The sequence below is a fragment of the Melopsittacus undulatus genome, chromosome 2 (genome assembly GCF_012275295.1).
Source record: "Melopsittacus undulatus isolate bMelUnd1 chromosome 2, bMelUnd1.mat.Z, whole genome shotgun sequence".
Lineage (NCBI taxonomy): Eukaryota > Metazoa > Chordata > Aves > Psittaciformes > Psittaculidae > Melopsittacus > Melopsittacus undulatus.
The window spans coordinates 23885158-23910850 of record NC_047528.1 but is presented as its reverse complement, the minus strand read 5'-3'; the positions used below and the strand labels follow the sequence as shown (position 1 = coordinate 23910850).

The 25693-nt window shown below is 38.4% G+C and overlaps 1 protein-coding gene across 1 annotated transcript; it reads left to right on the top strand.

Annotated features, from left to right (window-relative positions):
• Positions 1-747: 747 nt before the first annotated feature.
• On the top strand, positions 748-24716 carry CCDC169 (coiled-coil domain containing 169). Its single transcript, XM_005147624.3, has 8 exons — positions 748-866; positions 7852-7934; positions 8378-8488; positions 8581-8621; positions 18957-19055; positions 19253-19306; positions 21040-21116; positions 24614-24716. Exons 1-8 carry the CDS (start codon positions 790-792, stop codon positions 24714-24716), a joined length of 645 nt encoding a protein of 214 aa, XP_005147681.3. The 5' UTR covers positions 748-789.
• The last annotated feature ends 977 nt before the right edge of the window (positions 24717-25693 follow it).

Sequence of the window (25693 nt, the reverse complement as noted above, 5' to 3'; positions counted from 1 at the left end):
TGCCTGTGCCCTCCACCTGAGAATTAGCATGCTGGTTTAAGCTGATCTTGAAGCAGTTCTTCACAAAAACTGGTAACAAGAAATATTGCTACTGATTAGTACCTTTGCTGCTAAGATTCAGTACACCCAGATAGTTATGAATGTTAACCTAGGTCCAAGTCATTACTTAAATTATTTGTTTGGTATGGAAATCGTTTCCAATAGGTATCTCAAAAGGCAACATTCATCAAATCCTGAAGGCAAAATGAGCAGCTAAATTTAAATGCAGTTACAGAGGAGTACTTTTCTAAAATTGTTTCTTGCTTAAAGTATTTCAGACAATTTTGAACGCAACCCACACCTCAGGTCGTAATTCACTGATTAGATGATACCATCAGTTATAACTTGAGACTGTCAAAAATCACCTCCTGCTCTAATATATATCAGACAAGTGATATTAAAATGATTTCTTTTTCTTCTCACTCTCCATCCTTATGTTCTACATACAACGCAAGGCAACAGATCCTCCTGGATTAGGGACTCTGCTGCTGTTGTGGTATCAGCACAACTCGGGCAGACTGAAGGACACAACGCACATCTTGGCTGGGGAGGTGAGGGCCATGTCAGCTGTCTGGCCCCCAGCACCCCTCTCCGCTTTCCCTGGGCTACGGGAGAGTCACAGGAGCAGCGGAGGCTGGGGTGGCGCATCCCGGCTCTGGGCACACCGCGGCGGCCAAAGGGCGGGTCACGCCGCTCCCTCAGGTCTCTGCCGGGCGCTCAACGGCCGTCACCCCGCGCAACGGTGAGGGCATGGCGGAACGCAGCGGCCGCCGGGCAGCAGAGCCAGACCGCCTGGCGCTGGAGCTGGGCCGAGAGAGGCGGAAGAAGTGAGTGCCCCGCGGGGACGCGGCTCAGGCCCAGCCCGCACAGCACCGCTGCTCCTGGAGGCGCCCGAGGACTCCCGCCGCCTCCCTGCAGCAAAATGGCGGGGGCTGCCTGGGGGCGGGGGTTGCGGCTGATGGCGCGCGGGCAGAGCGGCAGTGTGTCGGGAGGGAGGTCCCCGGCCGCGGCTGTGCTGGGAGCATGGATGGAGCGGTGGGGAGGTGTGCGGTGTAACTACCGGCCAAAGGGTTGGCACTAGCACAAGGAGCCTGTAGAAGTAGGGTGAATAACTGTAGCCAAGAATGAGGCTGGTACAGTCAAGGAAAACGGGACTGGGCGTTGTGGTTTAGCTGCAGTAGGCAGCTGAACACCACGGAGCTGCTTGCTCAGTTCCCTTCCAACGGGATGGGGGAGAGAATCAAAAGGGTAAAAGTGAGAAAATTTGTGGGTTGGGGCAAAGACAGTTTAATAAGTAAAAAGAAAAAAAGAAAACTAGAAACAAACACAAGGAAAACAAATGATGAAAAAAACCCTGGTTCCTTACCAGCAGTTGACCGGTGCCAATCCCAGGTAGGACTGCCCTGGCAAACTCCACCACCCCCAGTTTCTCTGCTGAAGATGACATGACATAGTCTGGAATATCCCTTTTGTCAGCTGGGGTCAGCTGTTCCGGCTGTGTCCCTTCCCAACTCCTTGTGCACCCGCAGCCTGCACAATGTAACTAAAACATCCTCAAATTACCTGTTTCCAACACAAATCCAGAGCAGCACCATAGTAACTTAACTGTGGCCAAGCGAAATCCAGTCCACAGGAATTGGAAACCACGATAGGGTAAGAGCAGAAAAAGTCCTTATGTGGGTGCATGCCCATTTGGGAGAAGAAGAATCAGATGGGCAATGAGGTGCTCTTTGTGCTTTCTTCCACAGGGTTGAATAAAACTGGAAAATTGGATTTTGCTCTTCTCTACTATAAGTAAATATCTCTGGAACCTACAGGGAAAATATGGGCATCTGGTGCAGTTTGCAGAGAATATGAGGACTTGTTACTGATACCAGTTAGTTCTCTTGCTTAAGCAGCAGGTATTTCAGTACCCTGATGATTGTTAATGCTTGAACAGCAGTGGGATTCTAGGTTGGGTTTTTTTCCCACTTTGCTTTGGAAGTTACACATTTTCCCCTGTGTTAAAGAACGTGATTGCCTTTTGAATGTTAATATATTAAAAGTTGGAAAATGTCAGAAGCTCCTGTGCTGCCTTAAATCAGACCCTTAATATTTACATTTCCATAGCATTTTCAAACATTCTATTCCATACACGTTTCCCCCCTGGACAAGGTTTTTTGCAGATCTCTTAAAACTAGTCCTGCAATTGCAGACTATAAAATGTTTGTTCACTACTGGGAATGGGGAAAACAATACTGACAGAGTCAAAATGGGTAGGCAGCTTCTGCATTCAAAATGTCACAGAGAGGAGGTTGGACATACCTGCACCAATGTTTAAGCAAATGTCCTTTTACTAAGCCTCCTGAACTCAATATGTATCGATATTTCAGTTATCCTCTGCATTCACCAAGTCTTTTACTTTGACATGTGATCCTAATATTATGGGAGTTCAGGTAAAAAGCGGAATGGTATTGGCTTTGTTTCACTGCTCAGATTTTTTTATTTTTTTAATTTTTTTTTTTTTTAATCTACAAGAACCTGGATTCTTTATGTACCTTAAATTTTGCTAATCCCTGAGAGGTTCTGCAGGGTTGGGCCCAAAGTCCATGACACCTTATGAAATGGTGACTTATTTGCTGATAAAAGAAAAATAGATATTTAATTAAAACCTTTCTTGTGATGGCATGACAATAAAAGACTTGCTACTCCAGGTGGATGCTGCAACTGTTTTACGTCTATATCTTGTGTGTGCGAATAGACAATACCATTATTACTGATTTCTCAGGAGTTATTTATTCAACCCAACTGTTAGTGTCTAACAAGCCTTGTTAGACAGGTACATCTAAACCAGTGGCATGTATAGTCAATGACACAGAAAAGCTCTTTGAAGGTGTGATTCATCTGACCTACTTTGGCTGACTGTGCTGGTATGAGATGGCTCACACCCTAGGAGGTGCCTGTTTCTCTCCATTGGGTATAAGGCTGTCTAAGGAGGGCTGGCTTGCAGATGTCTACATTCTTTCACAGCCACCTCACCCTTGTTGTCTTTTTACTGGCTTATTTGAGTATTGTGCCATTTAGGCAGTTTGCTGACAGCCCACCTACCACTCATTTAACACTGCTGAAGAAGAGTTTTTTACTTCAAAAAGTAAATTGAATCATCTATTGTCTGTAAGGGGTCTATACCTAAGGTACCTGCTGATGCTGATAGTGGATATAGTACTGTGAAATATTTCAAAGGATTTAATGAAAGTCAGCTTAAATTTGCCTCTGAATTACTGTAATCAAGATTTGGTACAGGTTTTGGTTGGGAAATGTTATGGCAAATGTTTCTGAGAGAGACAGAAGGCATATAATACTTCTTAATGGACAGAGGTCTTAAAGCAATATATTTATGCCTGTCAGTTACTTGCTAATTCTCATAGAGTTGTGTGTTAATTCAGCTTGTGAGATTTCAGCTTCTGTGGCTTTCCTGGCAAGGAAAACTGCAGCATTTTCCCAGCACACTGCTGGCTGCAAGTGTCGTAAGTCTGTAGCTTTCAGTACTGGATATGCTCTTCCCCGTGGTGCCTTTTTCACTGCACAGTACTGTTTCTTCTTTGCTTGGAGGTTCTGAAGACATCTATGTATTTTGTCTTCTGCAGGAATCAGTAAAGCTCTGCCACGTTATAGAGCCAATGATTTGCCCTGAGCTTCTCCTGTAATTTTTCGCTGCTTTCTCTCTCCACTATAGAAAATCCCTTCAGGCAGCCTTTTGCCTGATACATGTACCTGATATCCAGATCTCACTAGCAAAATGTGCAGGAAAATGACTTTTATCCTAAATGGCTTTCACTTTCAACTAAAATAACACCTGTACACTGTCTTAAAAAGAAACTTAGCAATTTTTTTTCTTTGTAATTTCAATCACAGGCTTCTTATCTGAACTGTGCTTTTTCCTCTTCTTCAAAAGAGCTTTCTTATTATGCTTAGTATGCAAGGATGTAGTTAAGTTCCCCTGGTGACTTAAATGTGAGCTTCTAGGATTTATGGTCTTTCTTCTGTGATGACTATAAATTGCCCATTTACGTGGGAAAGATTCGTGGGCCTTGAATATATCTGATTAGGTTTAACATCTTTGAGGTTGCAGATAAAGTCACACCACAGTCCCTCTAAGTACAGACCAAAGTCTCTGGGCAGGCAGATATATACAGTTGCAGTAGATTCACAGTAACAGATACATGGCATGACCATCACTTTTTGTTACAATTAGAAATAACTCCACAAATGCAAAATATTCTGATACATTAAAAAGCCGAAGTATTTACCAAGTTGGTCAATGTCATTTATTTCTGCATTCCTTCTCTGTCAGGGCAATGACTGTAATTTACTGCATATACACTGACTAAAATAGTGAGGTTTCACCCTGGCTACTTCTTGGCTGCTGTTGGAATATTAAATGTTTAATAATAATTACATTTAAAAAAGTAATGGATTCAGTTGGCAAATGAAAATAAGACTTTCTGTCGGTGTAGTACATTGTTGTGGTTTAAGCCGAGCCATAAATCAGAGCCATGCAGTCTCTGTCTCACTTCCCCTCTTTAGCCCCCTGCTCCCGGAGGGACGGGGAGGAGAATCAAAAGAATGTAACTCCCACAGGTTGAGATAAGAGCAGCCCAGTAACTAAGGTATAACACAAATCAGTGCTGCTATCACCAATAATAATAATGATAAGGGAAACAGCAAGGGAAGAGAATATAACTGCTCACCACCTGCTGACCGATATCCAGCCAGACTGAGTAGTGAGCCAGCGCTTCCAGGTAACTGCCCCCAGTTCTACATCCTGGGCATGATGTGCTGTGGTATGGAATACCTCTTTGGCTAGTTTGGGTCTGGTGTCCTGTCTCCGCTTCCTCCCGGCTTCCCCTCCTCCCTGGCAGAGCATGAGCCTCATAAAGTCCTTGGTCAGACTAAACATGACTTAGCAACAACTAAAAACATTGGTGTTATCAGCGCTGTTCCCAGGCCAAAAGTCAAAACCACAGCCCTGCACCAGCTACTAAGAAGGAGAGAAATGACTGCTACTGCTGAACCCAGGACACAAGTACTGTCTGATACCTGGCAATTTATCATTTCTGTATGCATTTTGATCAGGACAAAATATAAGTGGAAGTTGGCTGGCAGTTTTGCTAATGGTGCAGAAAGAGTAATAAAATCCAATGTAGCAAATGTTGTATATAGTCTTGGAATGGTAACAAAAATTAAAAACTGAAAACATTGGATTTAAAGAACTCATTGTTCCTCTACATCCAAGAACCTAGTTAAGTTTTCTTTGAAAAAGAAAACACTTTTTTTGATACAGCTCAGCTCTAGTTACAGCTTTAACTGTGTTTAATTTTCAGTGTTATTTCCTTCTAAAAATCTGATATTAGCACTCACTGTCATCATAATTCCTTCTTTTCCAAGCATAGAGAGGTTGAGAAAAAAGTGCTTTACAGAAACCTTATCTGTTTGTATTGGGATGATACCAGCAGTGTAGTAAGATTTTGTCTTTTTTCTTCCTAGCCGTCTGCCTGTTTCATTTGCATGGGAGCAAACAGGCAGCAGCAATCATTTTTCCTTTGGTTTTCCTGCATCTAAGCTTTTTCACTCATGTGTTCCAACTGTATCTTTTGCTATGGCTTTCACCACATCCTTTTTGTCTCCAGCAAGTTACTAGTACTTTCATTATTTTTCTGTCTGCAGCCTTCCTTTCTAATTTAACATTAGTAGGGATAAAAATAGTGATGGAGCAAAGAGGGAGACCAAGTTCTCCCCTGCCATTTGAGATCTCAGTCTAACTGCTGCAGTGTGTTTCTTGCACTGAAAACTTACTTGAATTAGCTTACATTACTCTTCTTTACATTTCTTTGCTATTTAAACTCTTCAGCCTTCCACATTCCAGGCATACCTCCTCTGTTTCTTAATACCTGTAGGTTTGCTTCTGTTTCTGCAGCTTTCAGTTGAAATCTGATGTTTCAAGCTATGGAAATGTCACCAACAGAATGTGAGAATGAGGAGTGCAACAGATTATGCCATTTCTCAGTAATCAGCTCCATCGTCAGAGCTTTAATTTCTCATATGCTAATGAACTGCATCTTTAAAAGCATTTTTCATTATGAACATGTTCCGAAAGAGATGATCAATGTTGACATGGAAGCTGCCCTTTAAAACAGAAAAAAATACCCACCAAAAAATAGGGCAGCACAACAACTTTCTCTCTTGAATGCTTTATGAACTAGGCTATGATTCAAAAGTTGTCTATCATATTGGTATTGTAAAGAATTTACCAAATGACCTTATTTGCAGAGTTGTGTTTGAAATACCTCGATTTAGGCACTAAAACTGAAGGCACTCAAGAATGATTGATTGTTTTTTGAAATCTTGAACTTCTAAACTTAACTTTAAAGGACAACTCCACAAACTGCTGTTGTGTTGTGATGCATTGTGTTTTGCTTGCACCTATGCTGGTGTGGGATGTGTTCTTCAGATCTCACATACAGGAATATTTTTCCATAAATATCTCCGAAGAGGTTGTTGGCATAAATATGGTCAGTAATTTAGTCAGCAGAATATTCCTCTTGGTGTGATCATAGAACCACAGAATCATAGAATGATGGATTGGAAGGGACCTGAAAGATCATCTAGTACCAAACCACCTGCCACAGGCCAGGACACTGTCCACTAGACCAGGTTGCTTAAAGCTTCATCTAATTTAGCCTTTAACATTTCCAGGAAGGGGGCAGCCACAGCTTCTCTGGGTAACCTGTTCCAGTGTCTCACTGCTCTCACAGTAAAGAATTTCTTCCTAATGTCTAACCTAAATCTACCCTCTTTCACTTTAAAGCCATTTCCCCTTGTCCTGTCACTACATGCCCTTGTAAAAAGTCCTTCTGCAGATTTCTTGTAGGCCTCCTTTAGATATCAAAAGACTGTTATAAGGTCTCCCCTGAAGCCTTCTCCAGGCTGAACAAGTCGCTCAGTGATTCTCTGTAGCCATGTAAACTACTGTCTTACCATTTACAAGGATGAGAGTTGTTCAGCACATTGTCGGATGTGTGCAGGTGAGTTGTGCTCTCACCAAAGTCCTCTGCTAGCTTCCACTTCTGGTCATACCTTCCAAGGCAGACAGAGCCCGGTTTCCATGATCCTTAGCTGTTTGGCAGCCTAACCAGTACACAGAAGTAATCAATGGGCACAAATATATTTCCTCACAAGATTAAGGTACTAAAAAAATGGCTGGCTCTAGCTCTTGTATATTTTTGTAACACTCATCTTACTTTAATCACTGGTTTTGTTTTCTGATAGTCATAATGCATGGTGTGCTTTGATTGGTCTTGTTGGGGGTACGATTTAGAAAATTACTATTAAACATTGAGCTGTGAGTAAAAATGAAGAATTCATTCAGAATTTTAAATGGCAAGTCTCTTGGGCACCTCCGTGTTTCAAAAAACCCCAGCATACTCCTTGGGCATCTTTCAGGTGAAAAATGAAGGCCAGTGTCCTCTCTACATTTAATTCTCATGATCTGCTAGACAACTATTACCTTTTAGGAAATTTTGGTCTTCTTTTTCATAATAGAAATTATTTAATTCACAAAATAGAAATGCTTCATTTTTTTTATTATTATTTTTTTAAGGCACTGTAGTATCCATAGGCAAAATTACATTAAAAAACCCCATGGGTAAGATGGTGCAATGACATGAATGACCAGCAGATAGTTCAGCTTAAAACATATTTGATTTATTCTTTTTAGTTTTAATAATAAGATTAATGCAGTAGCCAATTTATTGACTTCTCTCAATGCCACAGGCAAATGCTTGAAATCTCAATATCTGAACTGAGAAACACTGTCACAGAATTGGAAAAAAGACTTAGCAGTGTTGAAGATGAAGGTAAGTGAATTACACCAGAGTCTTGCTGACTGAGTAGAAAACTAATTCGTTTGGGAAGGTCTTAAAGAGATACATATTTTTATTTAGAAATTTAAATTTTACCTTTTCAAACATGACTATCATAGGTGAGAAGTTGCAAATGTGAAATTAAGGAATGCTGCATGCTACCATAACTTTTTTGGGTTAATTATTGATGAAATTATGAGCAACATGAATTCATTAAGTTGGCTAATATTCTGGCCACAGTAAGCCCAGTGAAAAATTTCCTTGATATATATTTTCAAGCTCTTTTGTATGCAAAGATCCTCATTATGAGGACTACTAACTGGAGACTTTCTCCATCTCCAGAAAAAGAAATGGGAATAGTTTGAAAAGATGCTAACTTTTGCTTGAAATGGCGTGAAATAATCTGGGAAATAAAATAAGCTGTATTTGTTTTTAAGGTAATGAATGGAAAACCAGATATGAGACACAAGTAGAATGGAACAAACATCTGGAAAGGCAAATTAATATTCTGCAACACAAAATGGAACTTATTTGTGGAAATCCAGCAGGTAGAAATGGGCTTTTGTAACTGTTTTTCAATGAAAGTAGTGATTATATGTTGAAATTATACAAATGGAACAAATTTTCTGCTTATTTGTAGATATATTGTCCACTGTTCGCACCTTTCATCAAATGTCTGTGGTGAGTACTTGTTATGGTGACATGTGTTTCAGTTTGTGTCCATTGCTTCTTGTCAGTCACTGGGCACCACTGAGAAGAGTCTGGCTCTCTCTCCTTCATTTCCTCCCATCACATATTTATACATATTGATAAGCCCCCTCGGGCTTCTTTTTCTCAGGCTGAACAGTCCCAGCTCTCTCAGCCTCTCTTTATGTGTCAGATACACCAGTCCCTTAATCATCTTTGTAAACCAGCTGCTTATGCTTACATGAGTATTTCTGTGTGACATTTTTGTGCTTCAGATTCTGAAGATTAATGAGAGTTTACTGAGCCTAGAAGAGACTGCCTGACCTATTAATGGGAATGATTATCTGTTGTGAGCAGGGAGTGAATAATTAACTGCTCTTTCTGATCTGATTCATGGCTTTCAGATAGTAAACATTCTTGCCATTTTTACTACTGTCCTAAAAATCATGGTGTTTTCTAGGTTGGAAGAATTTTATTCCCCTTTTTTTAATTATTTTTTAAAACCTAATTAAAAAGAGAACAAAATCTTTCCCATTCCACTTTCCTATTTCATGGAGTTAATTTTACAGCTGGGATTATGTTTGAAGAGAAGTCTTGAAGAAAGAGCATTGATCTAGAAAATTTACAATATAGTCGGCTTCAGGCAATGTTATTCCTGTCCACCTGTAAGAAGCGAACACAGACTGACAAGCACACTTAAAGCATCAGAAGTGGTTACTTTCGTCTACTTGCTAGTATTCTGTTAACCAATTCAATTACATCTTGCCAAGCATTCCAAGAGTCATTACAAGTGAGGTAATTTCCTTTACCAGCAGCTGGATTGCACCAATCCAGTGCATTTCTAATTCCTGCTGAATACTGCCTTGCCTTCTTGCCTGTGAGCTATGGTTCTAAGAGGTTTGATTACTGTTCCCATAAAGGAAAGAGTGTCAGCAAAGCTGAAAGATTCATGCTGCCAGAAGAAGTCTAGTAGACAATTTGGAGAGTCCTAGACTTAATGACACCTAGGGAAGTCTGGAGCCTATGTGCCACACCATAGGTTTTTCTTATGAAGTTTGAAGTCGTTCCTTCAGACTTTCAGCTTAGAATTAATACAATCTTGTGCTTGTCAGCCTCAGGGGGAAAAAAATGCTTTGGGATTTAGTGAAGTGTTTCATTTTTGCTTGTTATGATTTTTGGGAGCTGGAAAGAGGAAAAAAATAGATGTATTTTGTGGGTTTTGCTGTTTTTCTTTCACTGAAGCTATCAGAAGTCTGTATATTTACAGATATTTCTGGAGAATGTAGAGCTGCTTTTTTCTTTTAAGAGATGAAACACTGGTGTAAAAAATACACAGATAATTTGGTAGTATTTAAGCATATAGGTTTATCCAGATCCTTTTTATGTTTTTGAGAGTTGTTCAAAAGAGTAGAGGCGAATATTTAGCCTCTCCACAGATGAGAATAAAGAGCAGATGTGGTGAGTGGGTGTAGAAAAACAAAGAGCTTTGCAGCCAATCATCAATCTACACTTGCTCAAAGTAAAAACGCTGAGAGTTGGTATATAGAAAATCATGTGTGTGCTAAATCAAAAGTACACTATGATATTCAGCTTTCAACTTTCAGTTGCATACAAATAGGAATATATTCCTATATAAATAGGAATATATATTTGCAATGCATATTGCATATGAAAATTTCTTCACTGAAATGGTTGACAAGCAATGGAACAGCCTGCCCAGAGAAGTGGTGCAGTTACCACCCCTGGAGGTATTTAAAAGATGTGTAGATGTGGTGCTTAGGGACATGGTTTAGAGGTGGACTTGGCTAGGTTAATGGTTGGACTTAATGGTCATAAAGGTCTTTTGCTACCTAAACTATTCTGTGATTCTATGATTCTGTCATTCTATGAAGCTCTGTGGAAAGAGCAAAGTGATTCTTCCAACAAGATGGTACAATTTCTATCATATGGCAACAGGAGATGGTAGATTCTGTTTTGAGCAACATATTTAGAAAATTGAATAGTATTTTCAAGTCTTCTTAAGGTATGTTCCCAAGGAAGTTAGAATTATGCAGTTAGAGTTATTAGATGGACCTCTAATAATTTGTAACTTCCTAAGCAATTTCAACTGCATTTAACAGAGGAGATAACTAAAGATGCTGAAGAGATTAATCTCACTCAGCTAGTAATTTATGGTCCTACCCTAGTCAATAGAAGGATAAAAACCCATGTCTGTAGAGTAATTCATCCCATTGAGAGATAGGTAGCATAAAATATTTTCTCCATATCAAGCAGTACAGGGAAAATAAAAAACATTAGTCATCAGGGACCCTGGCAGTCAGCAAGCTATAAAAACCTGTCTGAAAGAGAATACAAATGCAAATTCTAGAGTGATGAACAAGGAAGCACAGAGAATTTTCTGTGTTGATAGATTGCAATAATTGTTGCAGATGGCTTGCACTATTTTGCTTTAGAATTAGAACCATACTGATGAATGACTCCTAGATATGAAAACCTCCGTATACCATTTAAATATATAGTTATCATTCTGAAGGCTGACTTGAGGTAAACCTTTTTTTGTTTGTTTCAAAAAAAATCATGTAGGTGTCACTTGATGGTAAATGTAGAACCAATACCTTGAATGCAAATTTTTTACAGCCAGGGTTTTGAAAATCATTTTTGTGTACTGAGGACAGATTAAAAATAACCTAAAGAGTGACAAGCACAAGGGAGTTACATCAGTGAAAACTGTTTAGTCAGTAATTTCCTTTATGTCCCAATGAATAATACAAATGTCATACAGTACTTCAGAAATAATTACAGAAGGAATGCCTTCTCTCTGAAGTATAACGTGATGTGAATTTTACTTGCCTCTTAAACAGGTTTCATTGATTTGCATTTCTTCATGAACTGAGTTTTGGTAAAATACATGCTCTCTGCTAAGTCTAATTTCCCATATAAGCAAACAGAAAATTATTCCTTTCTCTCTCACCATTTCTGCAAGGAAGAATCCCTAGACAGCAGCTTTAGTATGCAAATACTGAAAGGCATACTGCAAAATTAGTTCAGAAGAGTACACTCCTGATAGCATTGCCTTAGCAACGCTCTAGTTAAGATTAGCTAAGGAACCAAGGTTGCTGTCATAAATCACCATTTTCAGGAATGTCCAGCATCACAGCTGAGAAAACTGTGACATTAAGGGCCAGATACATGTTTTGCATAGCTGCCTTTCTGACTACAGAACTGGGACCCTCACACAGCCACCTCAGGGTTTTTTCTGTCAGTTCTAAGCTCAAAGCAGAATGTGTGGCAGTGTCACACTGGAGAAGGTGTTGGCAACATGACAGGAGGGGATCTTGGGTTTATGAGAACACATAGCAAAGGCTTTGTATTTCAGTAGGTGTTAATAACTGCCTATAGGGAACATCAGCATTTTATAATGGCATAGGAAATGTTGACAGCTCTCCTAGAAAGTGACTGTCAACCTTTTTCCTCTTGCTGGATTAAGTCACCAGTAGCTTTATGGGAAGAAGAAATCAGGTATTCTATCTTTTAATGAACTGAATTTTGGAGTATTTTGGAGAAAGTTCTATAGTCTGGTCTGACTACCCTAAGCTGTATCCTACGTCCTCACAGGTGTCCCCTACCTCCTTCTTTCAGGTGACCTCAGACAAGTATTTTGGATGTTTCCAAGAGATCTTTTTGATTTGCGTTTGTTATGTTGGCATTAGTTGATCCTCCTGGTGGTGCCACACAAACCAGCAGACTGTTTTACTCAAATCACTTTGTGGTATTCCCAGAGGCAGAATACACTTTGTATTTCAAAGAAAATGATCAGGGAAAAATCTTGCAGTCAAGTGACATTAACTGGCTGTTTTCAAGAATTCCTTAGCAATTCACTGGGACCCTGCAATATCTTCCAGGAAAAAAATGTATAAGGAAGCAATGTCCAGCCTTTTTCAGGCCTACTGGGAGAGATACTAGATGAAATGTTTCAGAGTCAACAACAACTTGCTCTGTTAATCTGAACCACAGCAATGGAGGTATCTGTTTTAACTTCTCCCCAAGCCAGCAAGTAACCTCTATGAGAGACTGTGAGACCGGGTTACATAAGGATTTAGGATAGCAAGTGTCCCACATCTATTACACTGAAGGAGCCTGAACTTTTCAACAAGTCGACAGGCTGATTTCTTTTCCGTGGCCGTTGCCAATGTCTGGTGTGAGGAAGACACTGCACGCAGGTAGTTCAGCTCTGGGTCTGGTTTCAAACACAAAGATGATGCTAACCACAAGGGGGCACTTGGCATTTAGACAAGTACGGGAGCCTTTCTTGGGCCGTACTGAAGCCCTTCTAGGGTCTAGTATATATATATATCCCGAGTGCATATTTCTAAGTATTTTTATGTATAATTTTTGCAGTAATATATTTATAGTGAGTTTATCAATATAAACTTAAAATTAATTAAAGCTGTAGTGCTGCTTTTTGCTCTTGATGAGTTTAAAATTATATGTTAAAAGATTCTGCTAAATCAGGTGATGAACATCAACTCCTAGTGCTGGAGGGAAGGGAGGTTATTTCCTATACAAAACTTAATTTGATATAAAATGTCAAGTAGAATGGATTGTGAAGGCTTTTTGTTTTCTTGGATTGTTTTTTGTTTTGGTTTTTTTTTTTTTTTTTTTTTCTACAGGACTGACAGATACATTGCTTCTGTTCTAACTCATGGAGAAATTTAAAGGGGATTATAGCTGAAGCAGATTGCCATAAGGATCAATAGTCGACATGAACTGGGCTCTGATGCAAGCAAGTTTGAGCCTCCTGATAATTTATCACCTTGTTTATTGTGAAATGATTCACAGAAATTGTCACCTCCATTGCCACTTGTAGCCAGACAAGGAAAGACAAGGAAAAATCCAGAATGAGTGCAACTTATGTGGGTGGCCTTAAAATTCAGCTGCAGTATCATTCTGTATAATTTCATTTTCTGGCAAGTGTTAAGCCAAATATATAACTTCAGCCAAATGAAAAGGAAATTGTGTGAAAAAAAAAGGAAAAAAAGAACTGGAGAATTGGTGTTCTCTTTGTGAAACTCTGGGCTTTGCTCAGTGCTGGATGCAAGACTTAATGTGTCATTGCTCTGAGAGTGAATCTTGCTAAGCCCTGCAAAATTCCATTACATAAAGAAAGTATTCATTTAAAATCTCAGTGTGTCTTTTAGCTTACCAGCTTGCTCAGAGTGGTTTGACATGGACGACTTACTGAAAACTAAGGATCTTAAATTTGGGTTAAGTGCTTTAGTCAGCTTCTGTCTCCTTTTCAGGAATAAATTGTCCAGCTATTCAAGGCATAGTAGAAGAACCTGCAATAAATCTTACTTAAAAAAACCCAAACCAACAAATATTTCAATATTCAGTTAAACCACTTCCAAGAAGCCTTTTTTTCTTAATTTATCTTACCAGTTCATCCTGGAGTTTTGTTAGTAATTTCTTCTTCTGGTTGAGTGCTAAATAGCTGGGAGGCTCACCCCTCTGCTCCAGTTCTCTTGAGCTCTTATTGGTCTTTGCTTTTTGAATTGAGGCTTTTCTGTGCTCCAAGAACTCTGCCACAAGTCTGTGTTACTGTATGCCTTAAGCTCTGTTTTCTGTGAGCTTTTGCTTTTCTGTTGTTTAAATGTATTAAGCACTAAGCTGATCATACAACCATAAGTGTCAGTATTTGAATCTGTTTCAGTGAGGTTTCTTTCAGCTTGCTTCCCACAGAATACAGGAAAGGGAAATCCATCTCTTAATGATTTAGCTGGATTCGTGTGCTGGTTCTCTTGCTTCTTTCTTTGTATTGTGCAACAGCTAAAGATTTCAGATACATAAGGTCTCAGCTAATTCTTCAGTTACTGCCTTGAAAGCAGGTGTCAGAGGTCACTTACAACCAGTCCTGCCTAATGTGGGTCTTTAGAACCTCTCTGAACCTTTTCCATTTTAAATTTTCTCGTGCCTGTTTTTGAAATTGCATTTTATGTTTGGGGACTGGAGAGGTCTTTTAATTGAGTAGGAATGTCCTTGTCGCCTAGATTTCTGTAGGAACTTTGGTATTACTGTACTGAGCTCTGCATCCTCAATAAGATGTGTGGACCCAGGAATGGAAGTCAGAAGACTGAGTTAGCTGCCTGAGTTTCCCAGGTATTAACTGGGAGAAAGGCAGCTAGATTGGGATTCACAATGGAGTGCATAATAGAGATGGAAAATCAATAGGAAGTTGGTAAGAAATATCCAAGAGTTGTGTCTGCATCCTGCCCCTTTTCCAGAAGTAGGCATGACTCTGTAGCCATAGAATCATAGAATGCTTAGGGTTGGAAAGGACCTTAAGATCATCTAGTTCCAACCCCCCTGCCATGGGCAGGGACACCTCACACTAAACCATATCACCCAAGGTTTCATCCAACCTGGCCTTGAACACTGCCAAGGATGGAGCATTCACAACCTCCCTGGGCAACCCATTCCAGTGCCTCACCACCCTAACAGTAAAGAATTTCTTCCTTATATCCAGTCTAAACCTCTGCTGTTTAAGTTTCAAACCATCTTGTTCCTTCTCCATCCATGTAAATTTTGTCTTTCTGACTATTTAGCAGTCTGGCTTAAAATATTATCTCAGCATTAGTTAAGCATGATGCCAAAGGCACACTCAGGATATGAGATATGATACTTCAAGCGCTTAGATTAGCAGAGGACTGAAGTGTAGCTCATCTAATTTCTTTGTGGGTTACTTTTTAGGCTGTTATAAATAAGAGGTTTCCTTCCTTGTGCAGTGTGGGATAGTGCGTGCCTCTCAGGTTGTGCTCCATTAGGGGGATGACCATCAGGATGCTTTGCTTTGAGACACCATAAAGGCTTTCAGCCACAAACTAAGCAGCTTGGTTAAGCGTATGCTTATAGGCAACCACAACACAAACAGCCTACCTAAGTTATATGACAAAACTACATCTGAAGAATTTAAGACATTGCGTAGTTTGCTTTATTAACATTAGGACGTTACATTCTGCCTGAAGTGCGATTTAGACTCTAGTCCCTTTGTGATTTTGAGCTTCACTTCACAATCTGTAAATTGGGGGTAATTTATAACTTGCTTATTTCACAGGAGGATTGTAAGCATAGGTACATTACAAATTATGAGGCACCCAGATACTATAGGGGTGGTAACTGTATACTCCAGTCACATTATGAGCCTATTTCTGTCTACTTACTTATAGAAGGAGTGTAGTGCACTGTCTGTTTCCTTGAGGATGGATATCTTCCCTGCTCCAGATCTGAATGAATGCCTTGCCATGTGCACTGGACGAGCTGCATTGGCAGCAAAAAATAGACAACACTTCTGAAAAGATTAAATGAAAAATTATTTTAAAGTAATTTACTTTGTAGGTGAAAGAACTCAAAAAATTAGGTGAGGACCACCACTGAGGAGATACCAAATTGCTCTATTGTAATGGCTGCAACACCAGGTCTTACTGCCTCATGTAACACTGATGGACAATCTAGTGAGGAATTAAACAGTGGGCTGTGTATTTACATGAAATTCTGTATTTATTGTATTTCAGCTTACTGGGGTGGTACAAAATATGTTGTAGATGGTACAGAATATGTTGTATAAAATACGCTGTCATGTGGTTATAAGCTTTAATGTACAGTGAGGTCAAGAAGGCAAAGAGAATTAGTTTTGTACCTTGACAGTGCAGAGGCCTTCTTTATCTATCTTGTTTAATTCTGTACAGACACTGATGTTGTAATGAAATAGCACATGACCCTAGTGGCATTTAGCCAAATCTTCTCTTTAATTTGCAGCTTTCTTTTTCTCACTGAATTGGACAGTGTTGACTGTATTGAATGTACTTCTGTACTAGGACAAAGATTTCATCTGCATCCAAGGTACTTCTGCTTTAATTAGGAAAAAAAAACCAAAACAAAAAACCCCAATTCTTTTCATGTCTCCAGAGTGTCTGTTATAGGGAATTAAAGTTAATAATAGTTCAGTCATGTGTGAAACATTCTTGAAAGATAGAGCTCTCTGTATCTCTTTTTTTTTTTTAACAGTGGGAGGGGTTATTCTTTCTTGGCAACATGAGAGATTTTTTTTTGCCACGGCTTTTGCCACGCTCCTGAAAAATTTTGACATAAACAAAAATCATTCCTAGGGAAATCTCAGTAACATCCAGTAATGTGTTGTACAGAAGGTTCTGAAAAAGAATAAAAGATGCAGTGATTTGCAGAAGCTAGAATGGAGAAGACCCAAGATTTCAAATGGGCAGATGTAAGGGGCGGGTATATATGCTTGGTGGCCATCTGTTAAAAACCATTGGTAGGAATATCGCTTTGCACACCCAGAAAACATCTTGATGATGTCCAAAATCAAGGATATAAGTTATGGACCTGAGATAAAAATGCTCTATGATAATGTCTAGATTTTTTTTTTCATATCTCTAAGGAAGACAATTCCATAACTTTCCTGGGTAGCCTATTCCACTGCTCAGTCACTCTCACAGTAAAAAAGTATATCCTGATGTTCAGAGGGAACTTCTTGTATTTCAGTTTGTGTCCTCATGTCCTCTCACTGGGCACCACACTTTGCACTCTGCCTCCAGGTAATTATGTACATTAATAAAATCCCCCTGAGCCTTATTTTCTTTAGCCCGAGCAGTCATAGCTCTCTCAGCCTTTCCTCACAGGAGAGGTGATCCAGTGTATTAATCATCCTTGTGGCCCTTCATTGGACTCTCTCCAGGATTTCCATCTCTCTTTTGTACTGGGGAGCCCAGAACTGGACACAGCACTCCAGGCATTGTCTCACCAGGGCTGGGCAGAGGGGAAGTTGCCTTTGAGTTGCTGGCAGTGCTTTACATAATGTAGTCCAGAATACCATTTGCTTTTTTTGCAAAAAGGGGACATTTCTGGCTTAAGTTCAGCGTGTCCACCAGAACCCACAGGTCCCTTTCTATCATGCTGCTTTCCATCTGGGCAGCCTCCAGCATGTATCAGTTCATGAGGTTATTCCTCCTCAGGTGTAGGACTTTTCGGACTTTCTCAGTGTCATGAGGATCCTGTTGGCCCATTTCTCCAGTCTGTTGAGGTTCCTCTGGATGGCAGCACAAGCCTCTGGCACATCAGCCGTTCCTTCTGGTTTGGTGTCATCTGTAACCTTCCTGAGGGAGCACTGCACCACATTGTTCCAATCATTAATGAAAATGTTAAACAGGACCAGATCCAGTATTCATTCCTTAAGAGTTAAATTAGATTTGGGATTTTTAACTCTTAGTAAGCATTCATAAACTTTCTGAGAAATAGATCATATATTGATCCTAGACTTCTGGATCTGAGGTTTGCATGATAAATAGGCAAATATTTGCTATTTCTACATTTCTACAAAAAAAAAAAAAGGAAAAAAGGGGGGAGGGGGGAAGGGTGAGGAATATTTGGAAAGTCATCTTACTTTCCATGATTACCAGGAAAATCTGGAGAATAAAGGCATTGCAAAGCATTAAGGCTGGGAGAAGAAATAACTCGAGGAAATGGTCAGGTAATCAGTACAGAAAGTGAAAGGATTTAGATATTCTGTCTAGGGAGATGATTGAGTTAGAAATTTAAAAAAAAATCAAAATTCTGAAACAGACACTTATTTTACATAATGGGCCTAAGCAGAAAAATGGAAGACTCTGACTAGCTTATAATGTAATAACATTGATAATGAAATCATAAGGGGATAACAAACTTATCACTTCCACTACACAGCAAGCAAAGAACTGTCCAGTAACCAAAAATGGACTCTTGTACTCTCCCTCATCCCTATTGTAGACAGGGCAGATGGCTACTCACCTAAGACAGTGTCCTCACAAAATACTGCATTATAGTCAAGTTTTTAATGAGTTAATTTTGACATCCTGTATGCCTCTTCAGCCAGTTGAGGAGCTCTCTTGACAAACTGAAAATGGATGTGCAGGTGACATCTGAAATCTTTCTCCTACTAAAAATGAGCCATGAGAGTGAACCTTGGTCAAAAGTAAGGAGCAGTTCTGCGTGGTCACCACAAGATAACTTTGCTAATCTCTCAAGGAACAGCAGTGTGGAAAAACATATCTATATCATTTAACACAGTGGAAATGTGTAGCGCGTAACTGATAATTGTAGCATATGGTTAGTTGCTTTTGTCTCTGCAGTGTGCAAGCCAGAACCATGTAAACAAAAAGTGTACAAGAAGCAAATAGAATAATAAATATCATAATGCTTGAAGAATAAGGACTGTGGTGATAATATCTTTATACAGAATGGAAATATCTGTAAAAGATGTTTTATTTACTATAACCACAGGGTTCCTTAAAGGAGGTTCTCAAACAACTAGTAGAAGAGAAGAAAAGTCTCCAGAATCAGCTAAAAGACAAAGAAGTTAGACTGGAACAAGAAGCAAAGGTTTGTAATCACTGTATGCCCCTAATCTAGAAAAGCCATTATGTTGTCTGACAAACAGACAGTGTCTGTGGAACACAAAATAGAATAGTTCCACAAATTATGTCAATGCAAAGAAAGCTCTGCTGTATATTTGTTTCTTCCTGTATGATTCAATTTTTAAAATATTTCATTTCTTATATGCCTTTTTATAACTGTAGGCTTACCACAAAGCTAACAATGAGCGGCGCATGTACCTCTCAGAGATCTTACAGGTAAGAAAAATGTGTGACTCAGTAACTTAAAAATCATTATGATTTCTTAATATAGCAACAGTATCTGTTAATGCCATAAGGTCAAAGTCTTTTATAATTTCATATCTGCCAAATCCATTACAAAAGCTTCTGGTTACTTAGTCTCGAGATTAAAAGATTAAGGGGAGACTTTATCGCTCTCTATAACTACCTGAAAGGAGGATAGTGAGAGGAGGTGTTTGTTCTCTTCTCTCAAATAACAAGTGATAGCACAAGAGGTAGTGTCCTCAAGCTGCACCAGGGAATGTTCAGATTGGACATTAGTAGAACTTTCTTCACAGAGAGGGTAATCAGGCATTGGAACAGGCTGCCCAGGGAAGTGGTAGAATCACCATCCCTTGGAAGTGTTCAAAAACCATATAAATGAGGTCATCGATGACATGGTTTAGCGGTGAACTTGGTAGTCCTGGGGTAAAGGTTGGACTTGATGATCATGACGGTCTTTTCCAGACTAGCTGATTCTATGATTTTATGATTAAAATTTTTTTTTTTAAAAAAAGAGCTAGAAATTGAAAGTTTGCTACAGTTTGTTTCATTTTAAACACTTTTTTTGCTTTTGTATTAACTGGAGTTTCATTGTTCCCAAAGATAATCGAACTGCTCTTAATTGTGAAAGCTAAGACAATTTTCTGGTACTTCCTTGCCCATCCATTAATCACAAGACTGCTATGCTAGTTGAATGTTTCAGTTGAAAAGAACAGAATCAGATTATTAGCAGTAGTGACACCTACCTTAAATAGCAGGTCCTCCTTTTCATATTTCTAATTTTTTTGCTTTTAAAGACAAACTAGCCAGCCAGTTCAGACTGACAATACTGCACATATTTCAGTTAGATTTGTAAGATAAGGGATAAGATACCTTGTTTTGGTGAAATCAGAGGTTAAATTCTATTGCTGCAAATTATGTAATACGTAAAAGTCAATACTAGAAACTGGAAAAATCTGTAAAGGAACCTGTAAAGACTTCTAGTACTTTTTACTCTGAAAGTACTCTTAATTCCTGAATAATACAAAAGAAGTAGCTTAGGATGATACTCAAGAATGACTGTCACTGCATCCCTGTCATAGTTAACTGGGGTGAAAACCTGTAATTAGTGGTGTTTCCATGTGTTTGCACAGTGGGCAGTTGATTCTTTCATGTTGTTCATTGCTGCTTGGGGAAATATGAGAGAATTGCTTAAAGTAACTTTCCTGCATGAAACCAAGAAAAAGCCTGGGAAATATCCAGCATAACTGTTAATATCTTTGCATTAGCAATGAAACTGGGAATGACTGTAGAAAGAAGGTAGGAAATAAAAGATTTCTAAGTAGTTCCTGTTCTCAATGTTTTAATCTTTCAAAAGTACAACTAAATGACTATAAGTTGGTTTGGGTTTTTTTTCTCATTCGGAGAAGTATGTTAGAAATATAATGCTTCTTCATTGAAAAAGTGGAGCTGCAGGCAGTATGACAAAAATATGCTAATTGAAATTACATATTCTCTGATCATTCCGATTAATAAATAATGGTATTTTTACACAGCAAAGGATTTTGGCTTGTGTTCAATTCCCCAAATCAACAAGGTATCAGTATAATACATGCTTAAAGTATTTCATGGCAGTAAGACTGTAGTCGGTCAAAATTAGTTTGAAAATATTTTACTTCCTTAACTGTGGTTAGGATATAACTTGTTTTGTAAAAAATTGGCTATTGCAGACCTCAGCCACACTTAAAATTGTTGAAAGGCAAAAAGCAGATGCTCTGACTGGCAAGGGAGACAACCAGATACTGAGGTAAATCTCCTTTATATTCACTCTGTTTTCTGCTTTATTTTTTTTTGTTTCTTCTAAGTATTATGTTTTGATTATCACAACTTTCTGTTCTTGATAAATATCACTGAGCATAATCCTACTGACTTGGCATTAATATATTTTTTCTACTGCTTTTTAATCAGTTTTATTTAATACTGAGTATGTTGCAATATTGACAGTACATATATTTAAGTGGCATTTTTTAAATTTTACAATACCTTGGATGTTCTTTGAAGCTATGTTAAAAATGGAATTTTTTTTTTCCTGTATTACTGCAGAGTTGGGAGCAACAAGTATACCCTGTAGTCTATTAAGAGTAATTCAATTAAACAAATATCTTTCTTGGTCCTTTTTATCCAGTGGAGATTTTAAGCTTTTTTGTGGATGGTAATGTTAGTGATTTTAGATGACAACATATATAGGGTTCATTGTTTAACAGATTTCTCTTTACAATCTGTGTTAGAAATTAAAATTTGGAAAGAGCCCACCTGTTCTGATCTATATAAACATAAAATGAATTTCCGATTGTAGTGCTTATGAGTAAGCTTGAAATTGGAGATTTATTCTGTAACAGTACTGCACATGGTAAGAATATAAAATAGAAGAATAGAGGGAATCACATCAAAAGTGTCTTAGACCTAGTACCCTGCCTCCAATGGCCGTAAGTAGATGGCTACAAAAGTGTGTAAGCAGGTGGATATAATATTTGCTTTTTGAACTCTCCCAAATGTTTCTTATTTGGAGATTTCCTGAGCTCATATGGTCTCTGTGTGTTCAGTATCTCACACTAAATACATTTCCATGAATCCACTTTCCTATATTATTAAAGTGAGCATGCACAATATATACTGGGAAGTCTGAAAATGTAGTGAGTAAATCATAAGCATGAAATTGTGCAGACATATTTGCTTACCAGCTTTATCCTTTCATTCTGTGTAAGCAGATAATCACAGGATTTTATAAATTGGAACCATGGATCTTCATGCTCCAGGGGAGAATATTAGTAGAATATGAATTATTGTAATACAATATGAGTTGAAATCTATAACTGAAGTTTCTCAGTACAGAAAAAAGCACTGTATGGGTCTGAGGCACCCCATATATCATATATAGCCAGTGTTGCTTCTGGGCCCTGTGGTGTTCAACACAGTTCATGTGGAGAAGGCCAGGAAGCTAGAGAATTCAGTGTCTCTCTAGGAGAATTCAATGTCTCTGCTTGCAGATCATCAGGCAGATATTGAGATTTGCTGAGGTTAGCAGTGGCCTATGATTATATTGGGTTTTTTTGTACTTCATTACTTACCCTGAAATAATATGACTGTGTTTCTGTAATTTCCTTTGTATCAAAGAAAAGAAAATAAAGTGTCCTGTAATTGCTGGTCTCAGAAGAAGCATATTGTGACAAAATATCCCCTTTCAACCCATTTTCTCTCAGTGGATTTTTTTTTCTTAACTTTTCAAAGTACTTTATGCACATGAATGGAATTATTAATTGTTTGAATTGTCCTTAGTAGCGATGTATTGGCTTTGCAGTCCAGTTTGGAAAGCATTGTCTTTTGTAACAAGTGACTTAGAACTTTCAGTTCAGACTTTGGTCTTAATTAGCAACATAAAGATAAAAATTGGGATTTGGCAAAGTTTGGAAATCCTAGAACATAAGTAAGCAGCCCTTGATCATCACAAGTTTAACACAGTCATTATTATTATTAATTTTTAATTATGTCTTTATTTACAGCCTGAAGTTTGTTCATTCAAGCTGTCATTAATGAGAAATTATTTCATTCAAATAAGAGAAGAGCTTCATGATTGAAAATAAACCTATACATGAGAATAATTTGAAAATTTTCTGTCCAGAGTTCTTATCTCATTTATGTTGGCTTTTCAGAAAATGCCTGTCTTCACTGGATTTCAAACCATACTAAGAAACTATGATTTTTTTTAACTACACAGGTGTGGAAAACCCAACCTGTATATTAAAGCAACACTGAAACACTTCTGGGTGGTAATTGTAAACACTAATTGTTGATGCATTCAGTTTCTTGACCATCCAGATATAGAAGCCAAGTGCTGCAGGGTTTTTTTAATGGTATTTCACAGGGCAGGAAGAAGATAGGCTAGTTGACAATTGGGAAAAACATGGATGTTTTGATGACTTATGTCTCTGATGTAATCTGAGCAGCCAATTTAATGTCATTCTGAGCACCTGCTGTTATACTGAGGTATACAGCAGGGCTTATTAGCTCAGTTTGACATTGCACTGCCTGCAGCTGCCTGGCTTCAATGTCCCTAAGTCCAGCTGGTTTTGAGTGGAAGGTTTTGCTGCCTGCAGAATTCCACACAAACGTATGCTGTCTGTTTGGACCAGCTCTACAGTGGTCTATGGATCAATAAAATAATTATTTATTTATATATTTATTTATATAAAATCATTATTGTTTATAATGATTTTGAGTAATTAATTGATTTGAATTTAAATAAATCAATTATTCAGCAGACTGGGGTCTTGGCTTCTGATCATCCAAGGTCTGAGTAGAAGTAGTTCCATGTGCCCTTGGGGGCAGCTTTCCCTTTAAGACCATGACTGCTTGTAAGAGCTGGAAAAAACGATGTGTCAATCTCAAGACTAGTGAGCCCTAGGGACAACTTTGTTGCCCATTTGCCCAGAAATTTGAAGATTGCATGGATTATTTCATCACAGCTTCTACCACATAACAAAATATTGCTCTGGCTATAATCATGAATATAATGATGTGATTTTGTGATGTATTTTCTTTCAGGATGCTCTTATTTAAGAAGGGCATTAAAACCCAATATTTTGTAAGCAAAGTGCTGTCTGTCCACTGTAGTGATGAACGGGGAGAGAAACAAATACAAATTGCATAGGAATAGAGATGCATGCTGCTTGATCATGAGAATGATCCTTCTTGGAGATTTGTTTATATTCTCATTGATTTCTCTTCGAAGATCAAGATGAAAATGCCTCTCTTAGGTTTCATGTACATTGAGTATATACCCATGATAAGTACCACTTCAGAAGTCTTCTGGCAGCATTTTCTATGTAAGCTCATGGGCTCAAAAGCATGGGCCTCCAGAGTGGAATACCTGCAGAGAACTGTAACTATATCTACGTGAAGTGTTTTTCCATTTCCTAGTGGGGATTATGTAGCAGATGAAAATGTCTCCTTAGCCAATTATCATCCTCTTTGTGCAAATGTTTAGTATTCTGCTCATGCTCTTCAGATGCCATCATTTAGGTAACGGAAGTAGTCAGGAATGATGACATGGAATTTGTATTCAGAATAATTAGATGCTCTGCTAGCCTGAAAACCCAGAAATATACTTGTTTTCTCATCTCTCTCAGATTTATTAATTCATAATAATAATCAGTTATGCAAATATAAAAAGCATGCAAATTTCTAGCAGTTAAAACTTAGAGGGAATATAACACTTGATGGTTAACTTCACTCATTTTATTTCAGAGGGAGATACAGTGTTCCAGGAAACCCAAAGATGGTTAATCCTCAAAAAGGATCGATTAAAAAGACTATAGGAGTGAAGCAGCTTCCAAAACTAAAGCACTGATTTAATGTTAATGCCAAAAACTTCCAATCACATTTTTAAAAATTTAATTTCACTGAAAGTATCTAAATTGAAAATGAATGTATTTATGCCTTTTTATAATACCAAACCCAGATTGGCATGTCTTCTTGGCAGCCTTAATGTGTTTCTTCTGCTTGCCATCTTGGTTCTGATGATCTCTTTCCATTATGGTAATTCTGTGTGTCAAGAATTTAGGAACCTTGGAGAACATTTATTGTCTTTTTACACTATGGAGGACCTTAAACTCTTTGACTGCACAGCAACCATTGAAAACAAACAAGCCTGTAACATTTCTGACCTCTCAACAAAGAAGATGAAAAAGGCAGACTGATGTAACCTGAAATATTGTCTCACCACCCAAAAGAGTAATTTCATATAAAATATCATCCAAGATCATCACCATTCCATATAGGCAGCAAAGAGAGCTCTCAAGTAGTCTCATGATGGTAGAGCTGAACATGCCTTTCATTTATTTGGCTTTGAAGAAGACTAACAGCATAGTTTACTGTTCAGCTTGATTTTTTACATGATACCACACAGTAGAGTCCCTTTATAGTACAAAGTTGGTTTATATTCCATGAGCTTTCTCCTGTAGCAGAGGAAACAAAACACTTCCAAATGTAACTTTTAAAAAGCTGGCTTGCCACAGACACTGTGTTGATCATCTGTTTCTGTCTGCACAGTATAGAAGCACAGCACCATTTCCAGCTACTTCAGGCACTAGTAATGAGTATATATGGAAGGAAAATTGAGCACTGTTTACTAAGGATTCTTCCACAAGAGCCAATCTTGTGGAGGGGCTGTTTCTTTTAAACGCTATATATACATTATGTTTCCTGATACTGGTATGTTGTTATTTGAAGTTTGAACTCTCCTATGAAACCTTGTGTCCATATTTCTGGGTTCCATAAAAACCTCTATGTGTTCTTCAGTGCCACTGATACGTGTATTTTTATGGT